The sequence below is a fragment of the Dendrobates tinctorius genome, unplaced genomic scaffold (assembly GCF_039654945.1).
Source record: "Dendrobates tinctorius isolate UK_male_01 unplaced genomic scaffold, ASM3965494v1 ptg000455l, whole genome shotgun sequence".
Taxonomy (NCBI): domain Eukaryota; kingdom Metazoa; phylum Chordata; class Amphibia; order Anura; family Dendrobatidae; genus Dendrobates; species Dendrobates tinctorius.
Genome location: NW_027362117.1, coordinates 1079450 through 1102570, shown reverse-complemented (window position 1 = coordinate 1102570; position 23121 = coordinate 1079450). Strand labels below are relative to the sequence as shown.

At 47.5% G+C, this 23121-nt stretch overlaps 1 protein-coding gene and 1 non-coding gene across 3 annotated transcripts; both read right to left on the bottom strand.

Moving 5' to 3' along the window:
• Positions 1-4334: 4334 nt before the first annotated feature.
• On the bottom strand, positions 4335-4407 carry TRNAR-CCG (transfer RNA arginine (anticodon CCG)). The gene has a single exon. It is a non-coding gene; the product is annotated as a tRNA-Arg (tRNA).
• Positions 4408-11883: 7476 nt separating this feature from the next.
• On the bottom strand, positions 11884-22123 carry ERP27 (endoplasmic reticulum protein 27). 2 transcript variants are annotated; one of them, XM_073564443.1, is made up of 7 exons: positions 21996-22123; positions 16686-16777; positions 16469-16606; positions 15060-15176; positions 14145-14270; positions 12300-12494; positions 11884-12004 (listed from the first exon to the last, which is right to left on the bottom strand). In XM_073564443.1, exons 1-7 carry the CDS (start codon positions 22090-22092, stop codon positions 11969-11971), a joined length of 801 nt encoding a protein of 266 aa, XP_073420544.1. In that variant the 5' UTR covers positions 22093-22123; the 3' UTR covers positions 11884-11968. The 2 variants fall into 2 exon arrangements, with proteins under 2 accessions (XP_073420544.1, XP_073420543.1); XM_073564442.1 differs by lacking the exon at positions 21996-22123 and adding an exon at positions 20249-20455.
• Between the last annotated feature and the right edge of the window lie 998 nt (positions 22124-23121).

Below are 23121 nucleotides of genomic sequence, written 5' to 3'. Positions count from 1 at the left end.
TGTGCATAAAAAGCAGCAGCAAGAATGACCCCGCAGGCAAATCAGGCGCTCTTCATGTCTGGATTACAGATTCATATTCCATAAATTAAAAGTGACCGTCTTGATAAAATGGGCAACAACCAATCCGACGGCCATTGCTGATCTTCAGAGGTTGTCACCCATCTTTACTGGGATCCATACTTGTTAATATACTGATATAGAGGGATGACCCCATGTATAACGAGGCTGATCAGCCGCCCAGGAAAGCTGAGTGAGAACCACCTAACGAGCTCAGGAGGCATATCTCCCAACTTTTGAAGAAGGGAAAGAAGGCAAATTTTAGACCATGCCCGAACCACACCCATTTCAGAACTAGTCACATCCATGTCCACACCCAACCACACCCATTTAGCACTGCTGATCACACGGACTGGTACTGTGGGCACAGTGGCTGGCATTATGGGCACAGTGGCTGGTACTGTGGGCACACTGACGGGTACTGAGGAAAAGAAGGAAAACAGAGAGAGAGAAAAAAGAAAACAGAGAGAGAGAGAGAAAGAAAGAAAGGAGAGCGAGAGAGAAAGAAAGAACAGAGAGAGAAAGAAGAAAGAACAGAGAGAAAGAGAAAGAGGGGAAAGAAAGAACAGAGAGAGAACAAATAGAAAGAAAGAACAGAGAGAGAAAGAAAGAACAGAGAGAAAGAGCAAGGAAGAACAGATAGAGAAAGAAAGAGGGGAAAGAAAGAAAGAACAAAGAGAGAAAGAAAGAGGGGACAGAAGAAAAGAACAGAGAGAGAAAGAAAGAACAGAGAGAGAAAGAAGAAAGAACAGAGAGAGAAAGAAAGAACAGAGAGAGAAAGAAGAAAGAACAGAGAGAGAAAGAAAGAACAGAGAGAAAGAAGAAAGAACAGAGAGAGAAAGAAAGAACAGAGAGAGAAAGAAGAAAGAACAGAGAGATAGAAAGAAAGAGGGGAAAGAAAGAACAGAGAGAGAAAGAAAGGGGAAAGAAAGAACAGAGAGAAAGAAAGAACAGAGAGAGAGAAATAAAGAACAGAGAGATAAAGAACGAAAGATGGGAAAGAAAGAAAGAGGGTAAAGAAAGAACAAAGAGAGAACAGATAGAAATAAAGAACAGAAAGCGAAAGAAAGAATAGAGAGAAAGAGAAAGGAAGAACAGAGAGAGAGAACAAGAGGGGAAAGAAAGAAAGAACAGAGAGAGAGAAAGAAAGGGGAAAAGATCAGAGAGAAAGAAAGGGGGGAAAGAAAAAAGAAAGAACAGAGAGAGAGAACAGAGAGCGAAAGATAGAGGGGAAAGAAAGAACAGAGAGAGAAAGAAAGAGGGGAAAGAAAGAACAGAGAGTGAGAGAAAAATAAAGAGAGGAAAGAAAGAACAGAGAGAGAAAAAAGGGGAAAGAAAGAACAGAGAGAAAGAAAGAACAGATAGAGAGAAAGAAAGAAAGAACAGAGAGAGAAAGAAAGATGGGAAAGAAAGAACAGAGAGAGAACAAAGAGAAAGAAAGAACAGAGAGAAAGAAAAAAGAACAGAGACAAAGAGCAAGGAAGAGCAGATAGAGAAAGAAAGAGGGGAAAGAAAGAAAGAACAAAGAGAGAAAGAAAGAGGGGACAGAAGAAAAGAACAAAGAGAGAAAGAAAGAACAGAGAGAGAAAGAAGAAAGAACAGAGAGAGAGAAAGAAAGGAAAAAGAAAGAAAGAACAGAGAGAGAGAGAAAAAGAAAGAGGGGAAAGAAAGAACAGAGAGAGAAAGAAAGAGGAAAGAAAGAACAGAGAGAAAGAAAGAGCAGAGACAGAGAAAGAAAGAACAGAGAGAGAAAGAAAGATGGGAAAGAAAGAGGGTAAAGAAAGAACATAGAGAGAACAGATAGAAATAAAGAACAGAGAGCGAAAGAAAGAATAGAGAGAGAAAGAGAAAGGAAGAACAGAGAGAGAGAACAAGAGGGGAAATAAATAAAGAAAAGAGAGAGAGAAAGAAAGGGGAAAAAAGAATAGAGAGAAAGAAAGAGGGGAAAGAAAAAAGAAAGAACAGAGAGAGAAAGAACAGAGAGCGAAAGATAGAGGGCAAAGAAAGAACAGAGAGAGAAAGAAAAAGGGGAAAGAAAGAAAGAAAGAAAAGAGAGTGAAAAAAAGAACAGAGAGAGAAAGAAAGGGGAAGAAAGAAAGAACAGAGATAGAGAAAGAGGCAAAAGAAACAAGGAAAGAAAGAAAGAGGGGAAAGGAAGAACAGAGATAGAAAGAGAAAGGGAGAACAGAGAGAGAGAAAGAAAGAGGGGAAAGAACAGTGAGCGAAAGAAAGAGCAGAAAGCGAGAGAAAGAAAGGGGAAAGAAAGAAAGACAGAAGGGAAAGAAAAAAAGAAAGACCAGAGAGAGAGAAAGAAAGAACAGAGAGAGAAAGAAAGAGGGGAAAGAAAGAACTAAGAGAGAAAGAACGAGGAAAAAGAAGGAAAGAACAGAGAGAGAAAGAAAGAGAAAAACAAAGAACACAGCGAGAAAGAAAGAAACAAAGAAAGAAAGAGGGAAAAGAAATAACAGAGATAGACAGAAAGAACAGAGAGAGTGAAAGAAAGAGGGGGAAAGAAATAGAAAGAAAGAACAGAGAGAGAGAAAGAAATAACAGAGATAGACAGAAAGAACAGAGAGAGAGAAAGAATTAAAGAAAGAAAGAGAAAGAACAGAAAGAAAGAAAGAAAGAGGGGGAAAGAAATAGAAAGAAAGAACAGAGAGAGAGAGAAAGAAAGTACAGAGAGAGAAAAAGAACAGAGAGAGAGAAAGAAAAAAGAAAGATTAGAGAGAGAGAAAGAAGAGAGAGAGAAAGATAGGGAAAGAAAGAACAGAGAGCGATAAAGAAACAGAGAAAGAAAGTAACAGAGAGAGAGAGAAAGAACAGAGAAAGAAGCAGAGAGAGAAAGAAAGAAAGATTCTATAAAGATACTATAGCAGCCCGGCTCCTATTGTAATGCCCACCTGAACCTCCCGATGCAGGACATCATGATCCACTCACATGGCCGGCATCCCCGATTCCAAGGCGATCCTGCAGTCTGCGCTGTTGGAGGAGGACACGGTGATGGATCTGAAGCATTCCTGGTTCCGGCACAATCTCCTCATGAAATTATCTAATTTCCGGTCACCTTCCAGCACGTCACTTCCGGTGGACCGTTATATGTGAGTTTTAAAGTGCTCCTTGCGGCTCCACCGTGTACTCCTGTGTCCGCGGGAAAAGTAAGCTCCTGGCTGGGACAGCAGGGCAGACTCTCAAAATCGGGATTGTCCCGCTGGATCCGGGACGTTTGGGAGGTATGAATGCTCCTCACCATACACCGTGTACACGCACAACTCCGCACACCTCATACACACATGGTTCCGCTTTGTATGCCTCGTACACACTTGGCTCAGCTCCATACATCCCGTTCACACATGGCTCTGCTCTGCATACCCCATACACTCTCGGCTCCGCTCTGTACACCAAGTACACACTCGGCTCCGCTCCGTACACCAAGTACACCCATGACTCCGCTCCGTACATCTTGTACACACACGGCTCTGCTCCGCACACCCCGTACACACGCGGCTCTGCTCCGTACACCTCGTACGCACGCGGCTCCACTCCGCACAACTCTTACACACTCGGCTCCGCTCCGTACACCTCGTACACACTCGGCTCCGCTCCGTACACCTCGTACACACACGGCTCCGCTCTGTACACCTCGTACACACTCGGCTCCGCTCCGTACACCTTGTACACACACAGCTCTGCTACATCCTCCCTGTAAACCCCTCCTGACCCCACACAGAAACTTCACCTCATCCAGCACCATGACAACCAGCACAGCAGAGTCCTGCACACACTGAGGCCCCTGATCATGTGACCCCTGACTCCTCTCCTCTGGTGACCTCATCACAGGTCCTGTGCGCATACTCAGCCACAGAACAGCCTAGCAACGTCATTGGAGGCTGTGGTGGGTCTCTGCGGGAGGGCAAGGATGGGGTTGGTGCATGGGGGGGGCGTGGCGGCTCAGTGCAGTGCGGAGAAAAAATAGAGTGTTGGGCAGGGCGCGGGTGGGGGGGGGGGTCAAAAACGGGACTGTCCCGGGAGAATGGGGACGGTTAGGAGCTATGCATGAGGAGATGATACACTCACTGCCACTAATCCTCTCCTAAAATACTCTGTGCTGTTGCGTGACACTTCTTCCAGAATGAAAAAATGCTGATTAAACACATAATAAATGTCCCATGATGGGACTTCTTTGTACTGAAGACTATGATGATTGTGTGACGTTGTCAGACTTGTCATAAATTATGTCCCTGGAATTATTCAGGAATTTTGCAAGTTCCTAAAATTTCCGACCCAGATGGGACTTGAACCCACAATCTCCAGCTCCGGAGGCTGGCGCCTTATCCATTAGGCCACTGGGCCACTTGGCTAATGGGGAAGCTGTAGTTCAGGTGACTGCTTAGGATGAGGCTGCCCAGTGTAAACAGGAAGGACAATTCAATGTCTGGCCATGATGTGACTTGTATCCTGCAATTTCTTCAGTTTCCTTCCTGCAGACCCCATCTCTAATTATCAGTTGTTACTGAGCTGGTGGATGTAGACAAGCTGCCATAATGTCTCCCATACACAGCAGACACAGACATGATGGATTCCTGCTCTCCTTTATGTACAAAATATTAAGCAGCTACAACATGGAGGACATTATACAGCAGTACTGAGCAGTGCAGATGTGAATACAGCACTGAGGTGAGAGAAAATGCATCAGCATAAAGGACATAATGCATCCGTACTGGGCTTTTTAGTTATGAATCCAGCTCTATTGTGAGATAAAACACTTACTAGAAAGCAGCAGTGGTAGAGGACATTATACAGCAGCCCTGAGCAGTGTAGCTGAAGATCCTGGTCTGTAGTGAGATAAATACTAGAAAGCAGGAGCGGTGTAGAAGACATTATACAGCAGTAGTGAGCAGTGCAGCTGAAGATGAGGTGCGATAAAACACTAGAAGTGGAGTCTAGAAGTGGAGAAGGAAGCACATTTCCTGATATATTACAGTCTCTTCTCTTTTCTTACACCGTTGAGTTTCTTGAAATGGCAGAAGACGCTTGTGACTTTGTCGCAGCGGGGGATGGACTGTGGTTCTTGGGCAGCAGAATAGCGGCACGTACTTGCCCTGACATGACGTAGCTATGTGCACCACTATACTTTACACTGCAGGCTGGATCCAGGAAGTAGTAAAATGTTGCATAATTGGTAACACTGAATGTTTTGGGGTATGTAATAAGCCCCCATCGTCCCTCTGATTCACTTGTTATTATGTTTCTGGACAATCCCCTATTTTTAGGATCAGCGGCGGTTTCTGCCGCCTCTCCCTCTGCTCCAGACTTCGTCTTTCGTGTTTTTCTCCTTTACATGGAAATTAAATGTAACCACATGAAAGCAAACATTGCTGCTGATTTCATTTCCACCGTCCTCTGCCCGAGAGAAAGAATTTACTGTACTAATGTTCCATGAAGGAACGTCTGGAGCGGCGCCAACCCCAGATCCCGCCGTCCCACCTGCCTCATAACACACGAAAACCCCCCCAAATTGTGCAATCAGGACCCGCACTGTGGTAAATGGATCCGCTGCCTTCTTAAAGGGATGCAGGCCAGTTCTCAGCTCCGGGCATCTGTGCCATGGGCTCGTGCTGCTGAGCTAGGGGGCGCAATCGGACAAAGCAAATGACCCCCTAAAAGTGGGAAATAGACAAAAGAATGTGTAAGCTCCACTCCCCGGAGTGCCCTCTATCTGTTCTGAGGATGGCGTGTCATTTACACCCCTATAGTGGGCACAGGAGCAGGACGGCGGCAGATCTGGACCTAGGAAAGCTGCGCCGTTCTCCTCAGGGTGGGCTGGTGCGATGTTCTGCAGAGATTGAAGAGGATCCAGATCGGGCCACTACGGTGTGCAGATGTCGGTGGACGTCAGATAGGAAGAGATATGAGCCACAGAGCGGGAGCAACGAACCACAGAGCGGGGGCGGCGAGCCACAGAACGGGGCGGCGAGCCACAGAGCGGGGGGCAGTGAGCCACAGAGCGGGGGGCAGTGAGCCACAGAGCGGGAGCAGCGAACCACAGAGCGGGGGCGGCGAGCCACAGAACGGGGGGCAGTGAGCCACAGAGCGGGGGGCAGTGAGCCACAGAGCGGGAGCGGCGAGCCACAGAGCGGGGGCAGTGAGCCACAGAGCGGGGGGCAGTGAGCCACAGAGCGGGGGGCAGTGAGCCACAGAGCGGGAGCAGCGAACCACAGAGCGGGGGCGGCGAGCCACAGAACGGGGCGGCGAGCCACAGAACGGGGCGGCGAGCCACAGAGCGGGGGGCAGTGAGCCACAGAGCAGGGGGCAGTGAGCCACAGAGCAGGGGGCAGTGAGCCACAGAGCGGGGGGCAGTGAGCCACAGAGCGGGGGGCAGTGAGCCACAGAGCGGGGGGCAGTGAGCCACAGAGCGGGAGCAGCGAACCACAGAGCGGGGGCGGCGAGCCACAGAACGGGGCGGCGAGCCACAGAGCGGGGGGCAGTGAGCCACAGAGCGGGGGGCAGTGAGCCACAGAGCGGGGGGCAGTGAGCCACAGAGCGGGAGCGGCGAGCCACACAGTGGGGGGCAGTGAGCCACAGAGCGGGGGCAGCGAGTCACAGAGTGGGGGGCAGTGAGCCACAGAGCGGGGACGGCGAGTCACAGAGTGGGGGGCAGTGAGCCACAGAGTGGGGGGCAGTGAGCCACAGAGTGGGGGTGGCAAGTCACAGAGTGGGGGGCAGTGAGCCACAGAGTGGGGGGCAGTGAGCCACAGAGTGGGGGGCAGTGAGTCACAGAGTGGGGGGCAGTGAGCCACAGAGTGGGGGTGGTGAGTCACAGGGCGTAGGGCAGCGAGCGGCAGAGCGGGAGGCAGCGAGTCACAGAGTGGGGGGCAGTGAGCCACAGAGTGGGAGCGGCGAGCCACAGAGTGGGGGGCAGTGAGCCACAGGGCGGAGGGCAGTGAGCCACAGAGTGAGGGGCAGTGAGCCGCAGTCATGGCCACCAGGGTTCTGGATTACCACTTTACCATTCAGTTCTCAGGAAGGATGAAGAGCATTTCCCCAAAATGAAACATATACTGTGAATATTATTCCTTCTGTCGGATACATCTGTCCCTAGGAAAGCCGGATCTGGACTGAGCGTCTTTGGACTAAGCATCTCCGTTCTAAACATCTTCAAACTGAGCATCTCCGTACTGAGCCTCTCCAGACTGATTGTCTCTGTTCTAAGCATCTCCAGACTGAGAATCTTCAGACTGAGCATTTCCAGACTGAGCATCTCTGGACTGAGAGTTTCCGAACTGAGAATCTCCATTCTAAGCGTCTCCGGACTGAGCAACTCTAAACTGATCATCTCCGTACTGAGCATCTTCAGAATGAGTGTCTTCGAACTGAGAGTTTTGGACTCCGTGTCTCTGGACTGAGCGCCTTCAAACTGAGCATCTCTGGACTGAGCGTTTTCGGACTAAGAGTCACCAGACTGAGAAACACCGGACCGAAAGTCTTTGGATATAGAGTCTGCAGACTCTGCGTCTCCGGACTGAGTGTCTCCGGACAGAAAGTCTCCAGACTGATCATCTCTGGACTGAGCATCGTTGGACTGGGTACCTCCAGACTGTCCCTGAACTGAGCATCTCCGGACTGAGTGTCTCCATACTGTCTCCAGACTGAGAATCTTCATACTGAGCGTCTCCAGACTGAACATCTCTGGACTGAGAGTTTTTGGTTTGAGCGTCTCCAGACTGAGCATCTTCGGACTGAGAATCTTCAGACTGAGCGTTTCCAGACTGAGCATCTCTGGACTGAGAGTTTCCGAACTGAGAATCTCCATTCTAAGCGTCTCTGGACTGAGCAACTCTAAACTGAGCATCTCCGTACTGAGCATCTTCAGAATGAGTGTCTTCGAACTGAGAGTTTTGGACTCCGTGTCTCTGGACTGAGCGCCTTCAAACTGAGCATCTCTGGACTGAGCGTTTTCGGACTAAGAGTCTCCAGACTGAGAAACACCGGACCGAAAGTCTTTGGATATAGAGTCTGCAGACTCTGCGTCTCCGGACTGAGTGTCTCCGGACAGAAAGTCTCCAGACTGATCATCTCTGGACTGAGCATCGTCGGACTGGGTACCTCCAGACTGTGTCCCTGAACTGAGCGTCTCCGGACTGAGTGTCTCCAGACTGAGAACCTTCATACTGAGCGTCTCCAGACTGAACATCTCTGGACTGAGAGTTTTTGGTTTGAGCGTCTCCAGACTGAGCGTCTTCGGACTGAGCATCTCCGGACTGAGCGTTTCCAGACTGAGTGTCTCCAGACTGAGCGTCTTCAGACAGAGTGTCTCCGTTCTAAGCATCTCCAGACTGCGCGTCTCCAGACTATGTGTCTCCGGACTGAGCATCTCTGGACTGAGCATTTCCAGACTGAGTGTCTCCAGACTGAGCATCTCCGTTCTAAACATCTCCGGAGTGAGCGTCTCCAGACAGAGCTTCTCTGGACTAAATGTCTCTGGGATAAGCATCTCCGGACTAATAAACCGAATCAAAGAAAAACCCAAATTTTGGTCAAAAAATGTATATAAAAATTAAATAAGATATATGAATAATAAAAAAGTCATAAAACAGATATACGATTAAAATACCTTTATTGAGTAATAGTAATACGAATACATATAAAAAAGATGTGTGCTCAAAAGAATTTTATATACACCTATATAGGTTAATAAAGCACGGCGTTCCCCATTAATAAATAACTATATTTTATCCCTCTATACATTGGCTCCTTAAAAAAGTGACATAAAATATATGGAGACCATATAGGCTCAAACAAGTGTCTGTGCATAGAACCATGTGGTGATGCAAAACAATCAACAAGGAGAGAAACCAATGTTTAAAAGGGGTATTTTAATCGTATATCTGTTTTATGACTTTTTTATTATTCGTATATCTTATTTAATTTTTATATACATTTTTTGACCAAAATTTGGGTTTTTCTTTGATTCGGTTTACAAATCTTTTCTCGAATGGTCTACCATTCTTCCAGTGGCACACACTTATACACGTTGAAAAAGATATACTAATAGAATTATAACCATTTCATTATTATTGTTATATATATAAATTTTTTTTTTTTTTTTTTTTTCTTTCACGTGTTTTTTGTGGTATTGCCTTAAAATCAGGTTAATTTGAGTTATCTCCGGACTAAGCATTTCCGGACTGAGCGTTTCCAGGCTGAGTGTCTCCGTACTGATGGTTAGTACGGAAACAATCTCTAGGCTAAGTGTTTCTGGACTGAGTGTCTCCATACCAAGTGTCTCTGGATTGAGCATCTTCGGACTAAGCAACTCCAGAGTGAGCATCTTTGAACTGAGTGTCTCCAGACTGAGTCTCCAGACTGAGCATCTGCAGACTGAGCGTTTCCAGACCGAATGTCTCCGGACTGAGGGTCTTTGGACAGGGACTTTGGACTGAGCATCTCTGGACTGAGAATCTTCAGTCTCAGCGTCTCCAGACTGAGGATCTCTGGACTGAGAGTCTCTGGACTGAGAGCCAGCGGATTGAGCATCTCCGGACTGAGAGTCTCTGGACTGAGAACCATCGGATTGAGCATCTCCGGAGTGAGCGTCTCTGGACTGAGCGTCTTCGGATTAAGCGTCTTTGGACTGAGCGCCATCGGATTAAGCGTCTCCAGACTGAGCGTCTCCAGACTGAGCGCCATCAGACTAAGCATCTCTGGACTGAGCGTCTCCAGATTGAGCATCTCTGGACTGAGCGTCTCTGGACTGAGCATCTTCGGATTAAGCGTCTTCGGACTGATTGTCTCCGGACTGAGCATCTCTGGACTGAGTGTCTCCAGACTGAGCGCCATTGGACCAAGCGTCTTCGGACTGAGCGTCCCCGCACTGAGCATCTCTGGATTGAGCGTCTCCGGACTAAGCACCATCGGACTAAGCGTCTCCGGACTGAGTGTCTCCAGATTGAGCATCTCTGGACTGAGCGTCTCTGGACTGAGCATCTTCGGATTAAGCGTCTTCGGACTGAGTGTCTCCGGACTGAGCATCTCTGGGCTGAGCGTCTCCAGACCGAGCATCTCTGGACTGAGCGTCTTCGGACTGAGCATCTTCGGACTGAGCGCCATTGGACTAAGCGTCTTCGGACTGAGCGTCTTCGGACTGAGCGCCATCGGACTAAGCGTCTCCGGACTGAGCATCCCCGGACTGAGCGCCATCGGACTAAAAGTCTCCCGACCGAGCGTCTCCAGATTGAGCATTTCTGGACTGAGGGTCTCTGGACTGAGCATCTTCGGATTAAGCGTCTTTGGACTGAGTGTCTCCGGACTGAGCATCTCTGGGCTGAGCGTCTCCAGACCGAGCATCTCTGGACTGAGCGTCTTCGGACTGAGCATCTTCGGACTGAGCGCCATTGGACTAAGCGTCTCCGGACTGAGCGTCTCCGGACTGAGCGCCATCAGACTAAGCGTCTCTGGACTGAGCTTCTCCAGATTGAGCATCTCTGGACTGAGCGTCTCTGGACTGAGCATCTTCGGATTAAGCGTCTTCGGACTGATTGTCTCCGGACTGAGCATCTCTGGACTGAGAGTCTCCAGACTGAGCGCCATTGGACCAAGTGTCTCCGGACTGAGCGTCTCCGGACTGAGCGCCATCGGACTAAGCGTCTCCGGACTGAGCTCCAGAGTCTCCGTCTCTCCTGACATGAGGGGTCCATTCTGCCTGTTCCTGCGCAGGTCTTGTTCCCTACTGTGCAGGTGCGAGAGTAGAACCAGTCGTGGGGATGACGTCAGGCAACAGCGCCAGAAATTTTGGGTACGGAGGAGACACCTGTTGACAGGATCCCTTTAAAGCTTTTCATGACTTGCACCATTGTTCCTGATTTTGTTCTTCCTGACACATTTCTATGATTTGCCATCACACCGATACATTCTTAGTATCTGGGTATAAAGGTTTTCATTCACTGACAGCAAGCAGACCCTCACAAATGGCGAAGAATTGATGCAAGAAGTCTATTCTGGATGAGCTGTTGGTCAGAGCCACACTGTCATATTAGTGGGGTCCGAGGTCTTCGGGGTAAATGACCCTGCAGGTGACATCTGTGGGTCACATGTCCCCTGAGCGACGCTGTGGTGGACCTCGCTGGTTAATGCGGCCCCGATAGACTAAGTGGGGTATAATTGTTACCTGCTCCAGGTGAGGAGTCGACAGGGCGAAGCGAGACGGCTCCGAAAATAACCGATCGGCCTGCGGGATGGCGACTTGTCTGTGGTCACCGATATTTCCACACTGAATATTAATAGGCCGAGCGGACACAGCGCCATTGTCCACAAATACCCCGCTGTGAACCCGCGACCCGCTCACCCGACACGATCTCTGAGTATACATCACTGACCCGGCACCAGTGCCAAGCCGCGCGGCTCTGCTACATCTGGGCAGGGTCCTACATCACGGCCGTGTGTCAGGAATAGAATGATAATGCAACAGTAAAGACTGACACAGCAATAGCAGGAAAGGAGGCGGCTGACAATCACCCCAAAGTAGGAGGTGCCGGGCCTTGCAGGACGGTCCGAGGGGCAGGGCTTTAATATCCTAATTTGGGGCAATGACATATTGAAATCTGCATAACAAAAGACTAAAATTAAAAAAAAAAAGTTTGTAACAAACTGAGGAAAATGTTACAATTAAGGTAGATTGACTCATTCCAACCCGCACCTGCCCCTTAAAGAAGCAGCGCCCCAATAATGGAGAAATGGCCTCCCTCCTTCTGAGGCCATACACCCTCTAGTGTTCACTCCAGGAACTGCAGGACGCCTAACTCCGCACAGGACCTCAGGGGTTAATGACAATTTCTCAGTAAATAAAAGATTTAATTAAAAATTGTAAGAACAAGAAAAAAAAAAGATTTCCAGAAAAGTAACAAACTTCTAAATGTTATAATTCTGTCTTCACATTTTCTGATTCTTCCTCCTAGAAAAGAATCAAATTTTGATGTAAATATTTAGTGAAAATGTAGAAAACATGAAAAAACATTAAAAAAAAATGAGCAAAGACCCCTCCCATCAGTCACATGACATAACTGATGCCCGGACTGCACCATGTGCCACTGGAGTCCAGTGGGCGGGGCATACGTATAGTCCTTTGATTGACAGCTTTGTGGGCCTTTATCATGAATGACATAATCCGCACTGGGACGAGCTCCCCTCGAAGGCTTGTGGTGACCCCCGTAGTCTACAGACCCCTGGTTTTCTCAGTGACCACTCACCCTCACACCGGATAAGAAATCGAGGCAGAATTTCTTGACCCCAGCGGCAGTGACCTCCCCGGGCGCCATGACCCGTTTCTGGTTGGACTCGGTGTCGTACACGGAGAGGAGCGGGAGGTCGCTCTTCTTCAGCTTGAAGCGCGACAGGATCTTCTGATTGTTCCTCGTGCTCACATCCATCTTCACAAACAGAACCTGGAAAAGAATCCGCTGTTATGGGGTCTGATATTGGGGTCCGGTCAGTATGGAGTGGTCTGTATGGGAAGTGTGGTACGGGGTCTGCGGTGTGAGAGCGGAATGATATGGTGGGCGATGGGGACCAGGGGTATCTGAACATTGGGGTCTATACTAAGGGGTCGTTTCTGAATATTGGGATCTGTATTATGGGGTCTGAATAATGGGGTCTATATTATGGGGTCGTTTTTGAATATTGGGATCTGTATTATGGGGTCTGAATAATGGGGTCTATATTATGGGGTCGTTTCTGAATATTGGGATCTGTATTATGGGGTCTGAATAATGGGGTCTATATTATGGGGTCGTTTCTGAATATTGGGATCTGTATTATGGGGTCTGAATAATGGGGTCTATATTATGGGGTCGTTTCTGAATATTGGGATCTGTATTATGGGGTATGGTCTGAATATTGGGGTCTGCTGCGGTGTGAGAGCAGAATAATATGGTGGGTGATGGGGACCATGGGTATCTGAACACTCGGGTCTATAGTATGCAGTCTGGTCTGAATATTGGGGTCTGTATTATGGAGTCGGGTCTGACTATTGGGGTCTGCATTATGGGGACCATGGATATCTGACTATTGGGGTCTGTATTATGGGGTCTGAATATTGGGGTCTGCATTATGGAGTCAGGTCTGAATATTGGGGTCTATATTATGGGGTCTGGTCTGAATATTGGGGTATGTATTAGCAGTTTCAATATTGTAGTCTGAGTTATGGGGTCTATATTATGGGGTCGGGTCTGAATATTGGGTCTATATTATGGGGTCAGGTCTGAATATTGGGGTCTATATTATGGGGTCGGGCCTGAATATTGGGGTCTATGTTATGAGGTCGGGTCTGAATATTAAGGTCTATATTATGGGGGTCGAGTCTGAATATTAGGGTATGTATTAGCAGTTTTAATATTAGGGTCTGTGTTATGGGGTCTGGTCTGAATATTGGGGTCTATATTATGGGGTTTGGTCTGAATATTGGGGTCTATGTTATGGGATCAGGTCTGAATATTAAGGTCAATATTATGGGGTCTGGTCTGAATAATGGGGTCTATATTATGGGGTCATTTCTGAATATTGGGGTCAGTATTATGGGGTTTGATCTGAATATTGGGGTCTATCTTATGGGATTGGGTCTGAATATTAAGGTCAATATTATGGGGTCTGGTCTGAATATTGGGGTCTATATCATGGGGATGGGTCTGAATATTGGGGTCTATATTATGAGGTCAGGTCTGAATATTGGGGTCTATATCATGGGGATGGGTCTGAATATTGGGGTCTATATTATGAGGTCAGGTCTGAATATTGGGGTCTATATCATGGGGTCGGGTCTGAAAATTGGGGTCTATATCATGGGGTCGGTTCTGAATATTGAGGTCTATATTATGGGGTTTGGTCTGAATATTGGGGTCTATATTATGGGGTCAAGTCTGAATATTGGGGTCTATATTATGGGGTTTGGTCTGAATAATGGGGTATGTATTAGCAGTTTCAATATTGGAGTCTGAGTTATGGGGTCTGGTATAGGATAGTGATTATGGGATCCATATTTTGGGGTCTCGTCTCTTCTTGCTGTGAATGTCCGTGCGGTGCTCCCACTTATGCCGGACCTGCCCCCGGAGATCCCTTGCCGCTTCCCGTAATTCCCTCATTATTTCTTCCTGTTCTTTCACATCCTTGTGAGTGAAGAAGATAAGATGGACCTGGACTTTGGAGGCGATCAGTCCGATGGCCGTCTGAGGAGAGAGGCACAGATTACATGGAGGCCCAGACACCCGGCACTGCGCTCAGCGCTCTGCTATTCCTCGCCTATAGCGCTCGCCTCTGCTGACTCTCGCTGCTCCTGTCTGCTTCATCATTTATACTTGCTGTCAGTGAATGGAGATATCCAGATTTACATCCTGCAGCTTAGACTGTGTCTTCTTTTTAACCCTTATTGATCCAGCGCTGCATAGTCAGAAATCAAGAACTGTTTTGTGTTTACAGCTGCTATGCAGGCCTATGCGTCTCCATGGTAACAGACTGCAAACAAACCCGGTGTAGTCTGATCCTGCAGCCTTGTGTTACCTATTTAATCTTTGTCTATGTTTTGCTCAACCAGCCAAATGTAATTTTCCGAAAATGGTTGCAAACAACATTTACGACCTGTCCTGCCCATATATGTGTCACAGCTGAGGTTTTGTTACAGTCGTAGCCAATCTAGCAATTCCCTGTGAGATAAAGACGTCAGCAGATCATACCTGTCCAGATAACTTGTATCTGGTCTAAACAATCCTCTGCAGTCACATGGCAGCAGAATAACAGCTTGTTACAATGTATCAGAGCAGCTGAGAATGATTAGTCTGATGTCCAGGCTGTCTGGATACATTGCAACAAAGGATCAGCTGTGAAAAGTAAGAGGTCTGTACAGATTCCCAGCCTCTAGATGCAAACGAGAATGTTTCACTGACAGCAAGCAGAGACCCTGATATTACTGATATATTACATCTGCGCCTTCCTGATTTCAGGAGGAAGCGATCTCTTACCATGGGGTTATAGTCTGTGACCAGTCTCAGGTCATTGATGGTGAGGAAGCGGTAAAGTTTGGCAGGAGTAAGTTCTTCTACCAACTCCAACACCATATCGTCCCGGAAATTATCCGCCTGTGATCAGAAAAGGAAAAAAAATCCATTCATCATTTTACACTCTGGTCACAGCCGAAGCTGCAGCCTGAAACCTGCGCCTGCGGTTCTGCACATTCACACAGGATCCTTTTCAACTGTTTTGTTTCATCTTCATGGAACATATCTTAGGGACTGAAGCATTACTTGGTTGTTGCACTTCCTCGCTCACCTTCCTTCTTGCACCTGCTTTTTTCATGCACTTGCACTTTATTTAGCTGCATTCATGTATGGTTTCTGTGTCATCTGTTGCAGGTGCCTTAGCTTTGCACGTGTCCAATATTTGCTAGTTAATAAGCTGTTTGATCACTTTTGCACTTTTTGCTTTATTATTAATTAATATCATGTGCATTCAGCAAAATAATCCTGTGATTTCCCTAACAAACAGGCATTCCTCACATGTGTTCAAGCTGTCCAGCAGCCGCAAATCATGCAGATGAGACGACGAATACTAAATCTCCGAGCACGCCAAAATACTCAGCGGACACCCGAGCATGCTCAGAAAAACCTGAGTAACAAGGATACTCGCTCATCACTAATCTCCACCTTTTTCAGTTTGTCTCATTCCTTGCTGCTACCTGTTTGTCCTCACGCACATACAGTGTGAACACCCTGGGGCTTTTACTATGCAGTTCGGTCATACCTTCATTTGTCCACTAGATGGCTCTGTTATATTACACTGATTGTTTCCATAAATTCCTATTGAATAGTTTCTAAGAAGTAAGGTTTCTCCTTGCGGAGAGTGACATGCCAGCTGTGGCTTGTCAAGGTAAGGAGACTTATTCGCTGTGCAATGCTCCTCTGGGAAAATAATATGCAAATTGGCTTGTATCCTAAGTCATACTACAAGACTCGTTAAAGGGTTGATTGTGACTTGTAGGATCGCTACTACCAATAGGTGGCGCTGTAGAGTAAAAGTCCTCTTTCTTTCTGAAGAGGCAATTTGCATATTGAATAGTTGGAATTCTCTGTACTTTGTATATATTGTGATTGTATTTGTCCGGATATTATTCTGCTCAAATTCCCCTTATAAATATTCATATTGATTTACCTAACAAAATGTCATGTAATTTTGTTTTGCACATTCCATTTACTTCCATTCTTGTTGGGCATCCTGATTATAAGAAACCAGTGACATTTGGAATGACATGTGCAGCACATATGCTCAACCAGCAGGGGGCAGCATGGAGACCTGCAGGAGCTGAGAGCCGACAGAAAGTCAGCAGAACAATGAACTATAAAGACCAAAATGCCAAATAGAGCGGAGCAATCACCTGCCGGAATATGGAGACGGCGTTACTCTGGATCTTGTAGTGCTTCAGGACGTCTTTGCTGGTTGTGATGCCGTAATCCCATTCTGGATGATTTTTTGCAATCGTATTAAAATACTCAAATTCAGGCTTCTCCGGGTCCTGTCCGAAAAGAGCAGAACCATGTAAATAACAGGAATCCGCACTAATGTCCATTTACTGAGCAGGAAAGTCAACTTACCACGAAAAACCCGACCACCGCGATCTCCAAGGAATCAATGAAGGCTCTGGCAGAAGGAACATCGCCCAATACTATGGCGCCTCCCGCAGGAACTAAAGTGGAAACAAGGACAGAAATTGTAAGAAAACCCCAAAATATCATCATCCCGAACACAAGAAGCCAAAGGATAAACCTGAGCAGACCCTGAACAAGCAGGGAATGCGGAGATGTGTGAGCTCCAACAATAATGGAAGGGCGAGCGCAGCTCTGGAGTATAATACAGCATGTAACTCAGGATGAGTACTGTATGTACACAGTGACTGCACCAGCAGAATAGTGAGTGCAGCTCTGGGGTATAATACAGGAGGTACTGTAACTCAGGATCAGTAATGTAATGTATGTACACAGTGACTGCACCAGCAGAATAGTGAGTGCAGCTCTGGAGTATAATACAGGAGGTAACTCAGGATCAGTAATGTAATGTATGTACACAGTGACTGCACCAGCAGAATAGTGAGTGCAGCTCTGGGGTATAATACAGGATGTAACGCAGGATCAGTAATGTATGTACACAGTGACTGCACCAGCAGAATAGTGAGTGCAGCTCTGGAGTATAATACAGGAGGTAACTCAAGATCAGTAATGTAATGTATGTACACAGTGACTGCACCAGCAGAGTAGTGAGTGCAGCTCTGGGGTATAATACAGGATGTAACTCAGGATGAGTACTGTATGTACACAGTGACTGCACCAGCAGAATAGTGACTGCAGCTCTGGGGTATAATACAGGAAGTAACTCAGGATCAGTAATGTAATGTATGTACAGTACACAGTGACTACACCAGCAGAATAGTGAGTGCAGCTCTGGGGTATAATACAGGATGTAACTCAGGATCAGTAATGTAATGTATGCACACAGTGACTGCACCAGCAGAATAGTGAGTGCAGCTCTGGAGTATAATACAGGATGTAACTCAGGATCAGTAATGTATGTACACAGTGACTGCACCAGCAGAATAGTGAGTGCAGCTCTGGAGTATAATACAGGAAGTAACTCAGGATCAGTAATGTATGTACACAGTGACTGCACCAGCAGAATAGTGAGTGCAGCTCTGGAGTATAATACAGGATGTAACTCAGGATCAGTAATGTAATGTATGCACACAGTGAGTACACCAGCAGAATAGTGAGTGCAGCTCTGGGGTATAATACAGGATGTAACTCAGGATGAGTACTGTATGTACACAGTGACTGGACCAGCAGAATAGTGAGTGCAGCTCTGGGGTATAATACAGGATGTAACTCAGGATCAGTAATGTAATGTATGCACACAGTGAGTACACCAGCAGAATAGTGAGTGCAGCTCTGGAGTATAATACAGGAAGTAACTCAGGATCAGTAATGTAATGTATGTACAGTACACAGTGACTACACCAGCAGAATAGTGAGTGCAGCTCTGGGGTATAATACAGGATGTAACTCAGGATCAGTAATGTAATGTATGCACACAGTGAGTACACCAGCAGAATAGTGAGTGCAGCTCTGGAGTATAATACAGGAAGTAACTCAGGATCAGTAATGTAATGTATGTACAGTACACAGTGACTACACCAGCAGAATAGTGAGTGCAGCTCTGGGGTATAATACAGGATGTAACTCAGGATCAGTAATGTAAGGTATGTACACAGTGACTGCACCAGCAGAATAGTGAGTGCAGCTCTGGGGTATAATACAGGATGTAACTCAGGATCAGTAATGTAATGTATGTACACAGTGACTGCACCAGCAGAATAATGAGTGCAGCTCTGGGATATAATACAGGAGGTAACTCAGGATCAGTAATGTAATGTTTGTACACAGTGACTGCACCAGCAGAATAGTGAGTGCAGCTCTGGAGTGTAATACAGGATGTAACTCAGGATCAGTAATGCAATGTATGTACACAGTGACTGCACCAGCAGAATAGTGAGTGCAGCTCTGGAGTATAATACAGGATGTAACTCAGGATCAGTAATGTAATGTATGTACACAGTGACTGCACCAGCAGAATAGTGAGTGCAGCTCTGGGGTATAATACAGGATGTAACTCAGGATCAGTAATGTAATGTATGTACACAGTGACTGCACCAGCAGAATAGTGAGTGCAGCTCTGGGGTATAATACAGGAGGCAACTCAGGATCAGTAATGTAATGTATGTACACAGTGACTGCACCAGCAGAATAGTGAGTGCAGCTCTGGGTTATAATACTAACAGGAGGTAACTCAGGATCAGTAATGTAATGTATGTACACAGTGAGCGCAGCTCTGGAGGATAATACAGGATAAGTAATGTAATTTTACTCTGGACATTATGTTGATGATAGAACATGAGAAGTTATTTTCACTTTTTCTTTTCTATTTCTTTTTTATACTCTTTGGATATAATATCATCTAGGGGATAATTATCTCTCTGGATATAAACAATTGGTGTCTGATGGAAAGTTTTATTATCTCTGTCTCGGGTTTCTTGCTGCTGGTTCAGTCTCTGGGGTCTTCGGCTCCTCTGGAGATTTTTGATTCTGAATCGTAAAGGGAAATCTTTGGTGTTTGGGGTGTAACACATTTTAGTAATGAGCCCCCTGGACGTTCTCCCTGTGGTTTCTCCTCTGCTTTGATTTAATGATGAGTGATTATATTAATTTATGTTTTCCACCTGGGAAATTACAGAACTGATCGTGTCGCCCACCTGATGCCTCCGAGATATGCCTGAGAACCAGAACAGCTGCCATCAGGGCCGGACTGGCCATTTGGCAATTCTGGCAAATGCCAGAAGGGCCTGTCTGGTCATGGGCTGCTTTGGCTGCTACCTTGTTAACAGAATTGGTGTTCTTAAGACACCCATCCAAGGTAAAATTAGTAATAAATTTCATCTGGTGCTTGGGGACGGGAATAACATGGGCCTGTGTGATTTCAAATGCCAGGGCTGGATTTCAGTCCCAGTCCGTACCTGGCTGCCATTCACTACAACCCAGCAGCAGTGTCTGGGGAGACGGGCGACACAGGACACTGTCCGGAGGGATTACTTAAGAGCCTATTCACAAATGATTTCTTTGCTTTTTGTAGTTTGTTTACAGAACAATACATTGTATACATTTAGAAATAATAGCAATCCTAGCATCAATCAGCCTGCCATGAGCTCCCCCTAGTGGTGACTGCAAGTATACAGCATCTTACAACTTATCCCTCCACCCGACTGTTACATTATTATTATATTACATAGTGATTAATGTCATAAGAGACCCCAGAGGGTACAAAAGCCGCATTAAACAGATTCCATTATTTTCCAGTATACCCCTCTGAATTCCCAGTCTAATCAGTAAAGGATAAACCGATTTATAGAATACGTTTGACTCCTTGCAATAAGGTTTAAGGGTAACAGTTCACCTTATGGAGAGTGACATGCCTGACATGTTAATGTACGGAGACTTGTAGGCCATGCAATGCTCCCAAGGCCTATAAGTCTCCTTACACTGGTACACCAGGCATGTCAGGGGTTACATTAGGTTTAACAATTCCAGAACCAAAACTGCCAGAAAAGTCCAACCTGGGAACTCAACTTGGAAAAATGCCTCCAATGCTTCTATGGATGATGTGTAGGAGGGATGAATGAGACGTGGAGAGACCAGGGGAGGGGTATGAGGGGTCATTGGAGGGATGACATGGAGCGGGAATACTTCACATGTGGGTTTTTCAGTCTGTTGGTAAATGAGGCTCCTGGAGTCCAGAAGCTTTGGATGCGGAGTCACAGTCTGGGGGTAAAGGTGCCACTATAAGCACGGTGCCTGGTCCAGTCCTGATGACCGCATCCTCCACAGCTGATTCCTGGAGCTCCCGTCCTCCGGGCCCCAGAAGATCAGTTCTCAGGATTCCCTCATTACAAGCGATGGGATTATTATCAGGTGTCAGATATTGGCTCCTGTGAGTTACTAAGGAAATCCTGAGAACATGGCATGTTGGGGGCCCTGAGGGCTGTAGTTGGAGGCCACTGCTCCCCTGAGAACATGACGTGTTGGGGGCCCTGAGGGCTGGAGTTGGAGGCCACTGCTCTCCTGAGAACATGACGTGTTGGGGGCCCTGAGGGCTGGAGTTGGAGGCCACTGCTCTCCTGAGAACATGACGTGTTGGGGGCTATGAGGGCTGGAGTTGGAGGCCACTGCTTTCCTGAGAACATGGCGTGTTGGGGGCTGGAGTTGGAGGCCACTGCTCTCCTGAGAACATGAAACATTGGTGGCCATGAGGCCTGGAGTTGGAGGCCACTTCTCTCCTGAGAACATGACTTGTTGGGGGCCGTGAGGGCTGGAGCTGGGGGCCACTGCTCTCCTGAGAACATGACCTGTTGGGGGCTGTGAGGCCTGGAGTTGGAGGCCACTGCTCTCCTTAGAACATGATGTGTTGGGGGCCATGAGGGCTGAAGTTGGGGGCCACTGCTCTCCTGAGAACATGACCTGTTGGGGGCAGTGAGGTCTGGAGTTGGAGGCCACTGCTCTCCTTAGAACATGACCTGTTGATGGCCCATGAGGGCTGGAGTTGGGGGCCACTGCTCTCCTGAGAACATGACCTGTTGGGGGCTATGAGAGCTGGAGTTGGAGGCCACTGCTCTCCTTAGAACATGATGTGTTGGGGGCCATGAGGGCTGAAGTTGGGGGCCACTGCTCTCCTGAGAACATGACCTGTTGGGGGCAGTGAGGTCTGGAGTTGGAGGCCACTGCTCTCCTTAGAACATGACCTGTTGATGGCCCATGAGGGCTGGAGTTGGGGGCCACTGCTCTCCTGAGAACATGACCTGTTGGGGGCTATGAGAGCTGGAGTTGGAGGCCACTGCTCTCCTTAGAACATGATGTGTTGGGGGCCATGAGGGCTGAAGTTGGGGGCCACTGCTCTCCTGAGAACATGACCTGTTGGGGGCAGTGAGGTCTGGAGTTGGAGGCCACTGCTCTCCTTAGAACATGACCTGTTGATGGCCCATGAGGGCTGGAGTTGGGGGCCACTGCTCTCCTGAGAACATGACCTGTTGGGGGGCTGTGAGAGCTGGAGTTGGAGGCCACTGCTTTCCTGAGTACAAGAAGTGTTGGGGCCCTGAGGCCTGGAGTTGGGGGCCACTGCTCTCCTTAGAACATGATGGATTGGGGGCCCTGAGGGTTGGAGTTGGGTGCCACTGCTCTCCTGAGAACATGACCTGTTGGTGACTCATGAGGGCTGGAGTTGGGGGCCACTGTTCTCCTGAGAACATGATTCCTTGGGGGCCCTGAGGGCTGGAGTTGGGGACCACCTATAGTACCCGCAGGACTCACCCTCGATGTCCGTGCTGTTCCCCGGTTCTGCCGCCACAGAGAAGTTCACCAAGAGGAGAAGCAGCGAGGTCTGGATACAGCAGGAGGGTCGCGCCATGGTGTCCGTCCGTCCGCTCTGCAGGGCTCGAGTGATGACTCATTAGTGGAAGCGTGAAGCTCGGAGGCCTGAGAACCGCACATCTGCCACCAGCGATAAGACATCGACATCTCAGCGGAGCTGTAACTCGCCCTTGGATGAAGTTCATTCATTTCGTCCCTCCTGGTGGCGCCATGTCCAGGAATATGAGGGAAGGCTGATATTCAAGGGTGTAACTAAAGCAAGACTCCGTCTAGGGGCCCCCAGGGGCCACTCAGATACAGAAACAATTTGTGGGTAATACTCTGGGGTGGACATACCAAGGGTGCAACCTGCGCAGTCTCACAGGGTCCCAAGAAGTCAGGGGCCAATACCTTCCCCAGAGCCGCTTCTGTCACTGACACAATAAGGGGGGTATTGTGAAGGGCCATTGTGCGGCAGAGGGCCCATAGGGGCCCCTTTTGTGTATGTCACCCCCATAATCCCTAGCTGGTGGCTTTCTGCTCTCGGTCACGGCTATGTCTGTTCTCTCACACCATACATGCCATTATTGCTACCTCTGCTCTCGGACTTGGCTGAAGGTTCACCTTCCAACAAGACAATGACCCTAAGCACACAGCTAAAATAACAAAGGAGTGGCTTCAGAACAACTCTCAGCAAAGGGTCTGAATACGTTCCGCACCCACTGTATATATGTGATACAAGTGCAGGACTCGCTGATACTCTGTAACGAGCTGCAGCGCAGGACTAGGTCAGAACAGGATGAAAGCCTCGAAACAAGAAGCTTTTCTGCTCTCTGACAGCAAGCAGACATCTTGACCATGATTGAAGTGTAACTAAACTTTTTTTTTTTTAATTATTTTCCAGGCATTGTAAAGTTTGGCATTTCTGTAATATAGTTCATGTTATGTGACTTTCTTCTCTCCCAAACACTAGGCTGCAGGGCTGTGTCAATGCCCATGTAAAGCTCCTTTAAAAACTGCTTTTAGCTGCTGCTCGGCAAAATCCATATACTATATTCATAGAATTAGAGTACAGGACTTCCCCTGT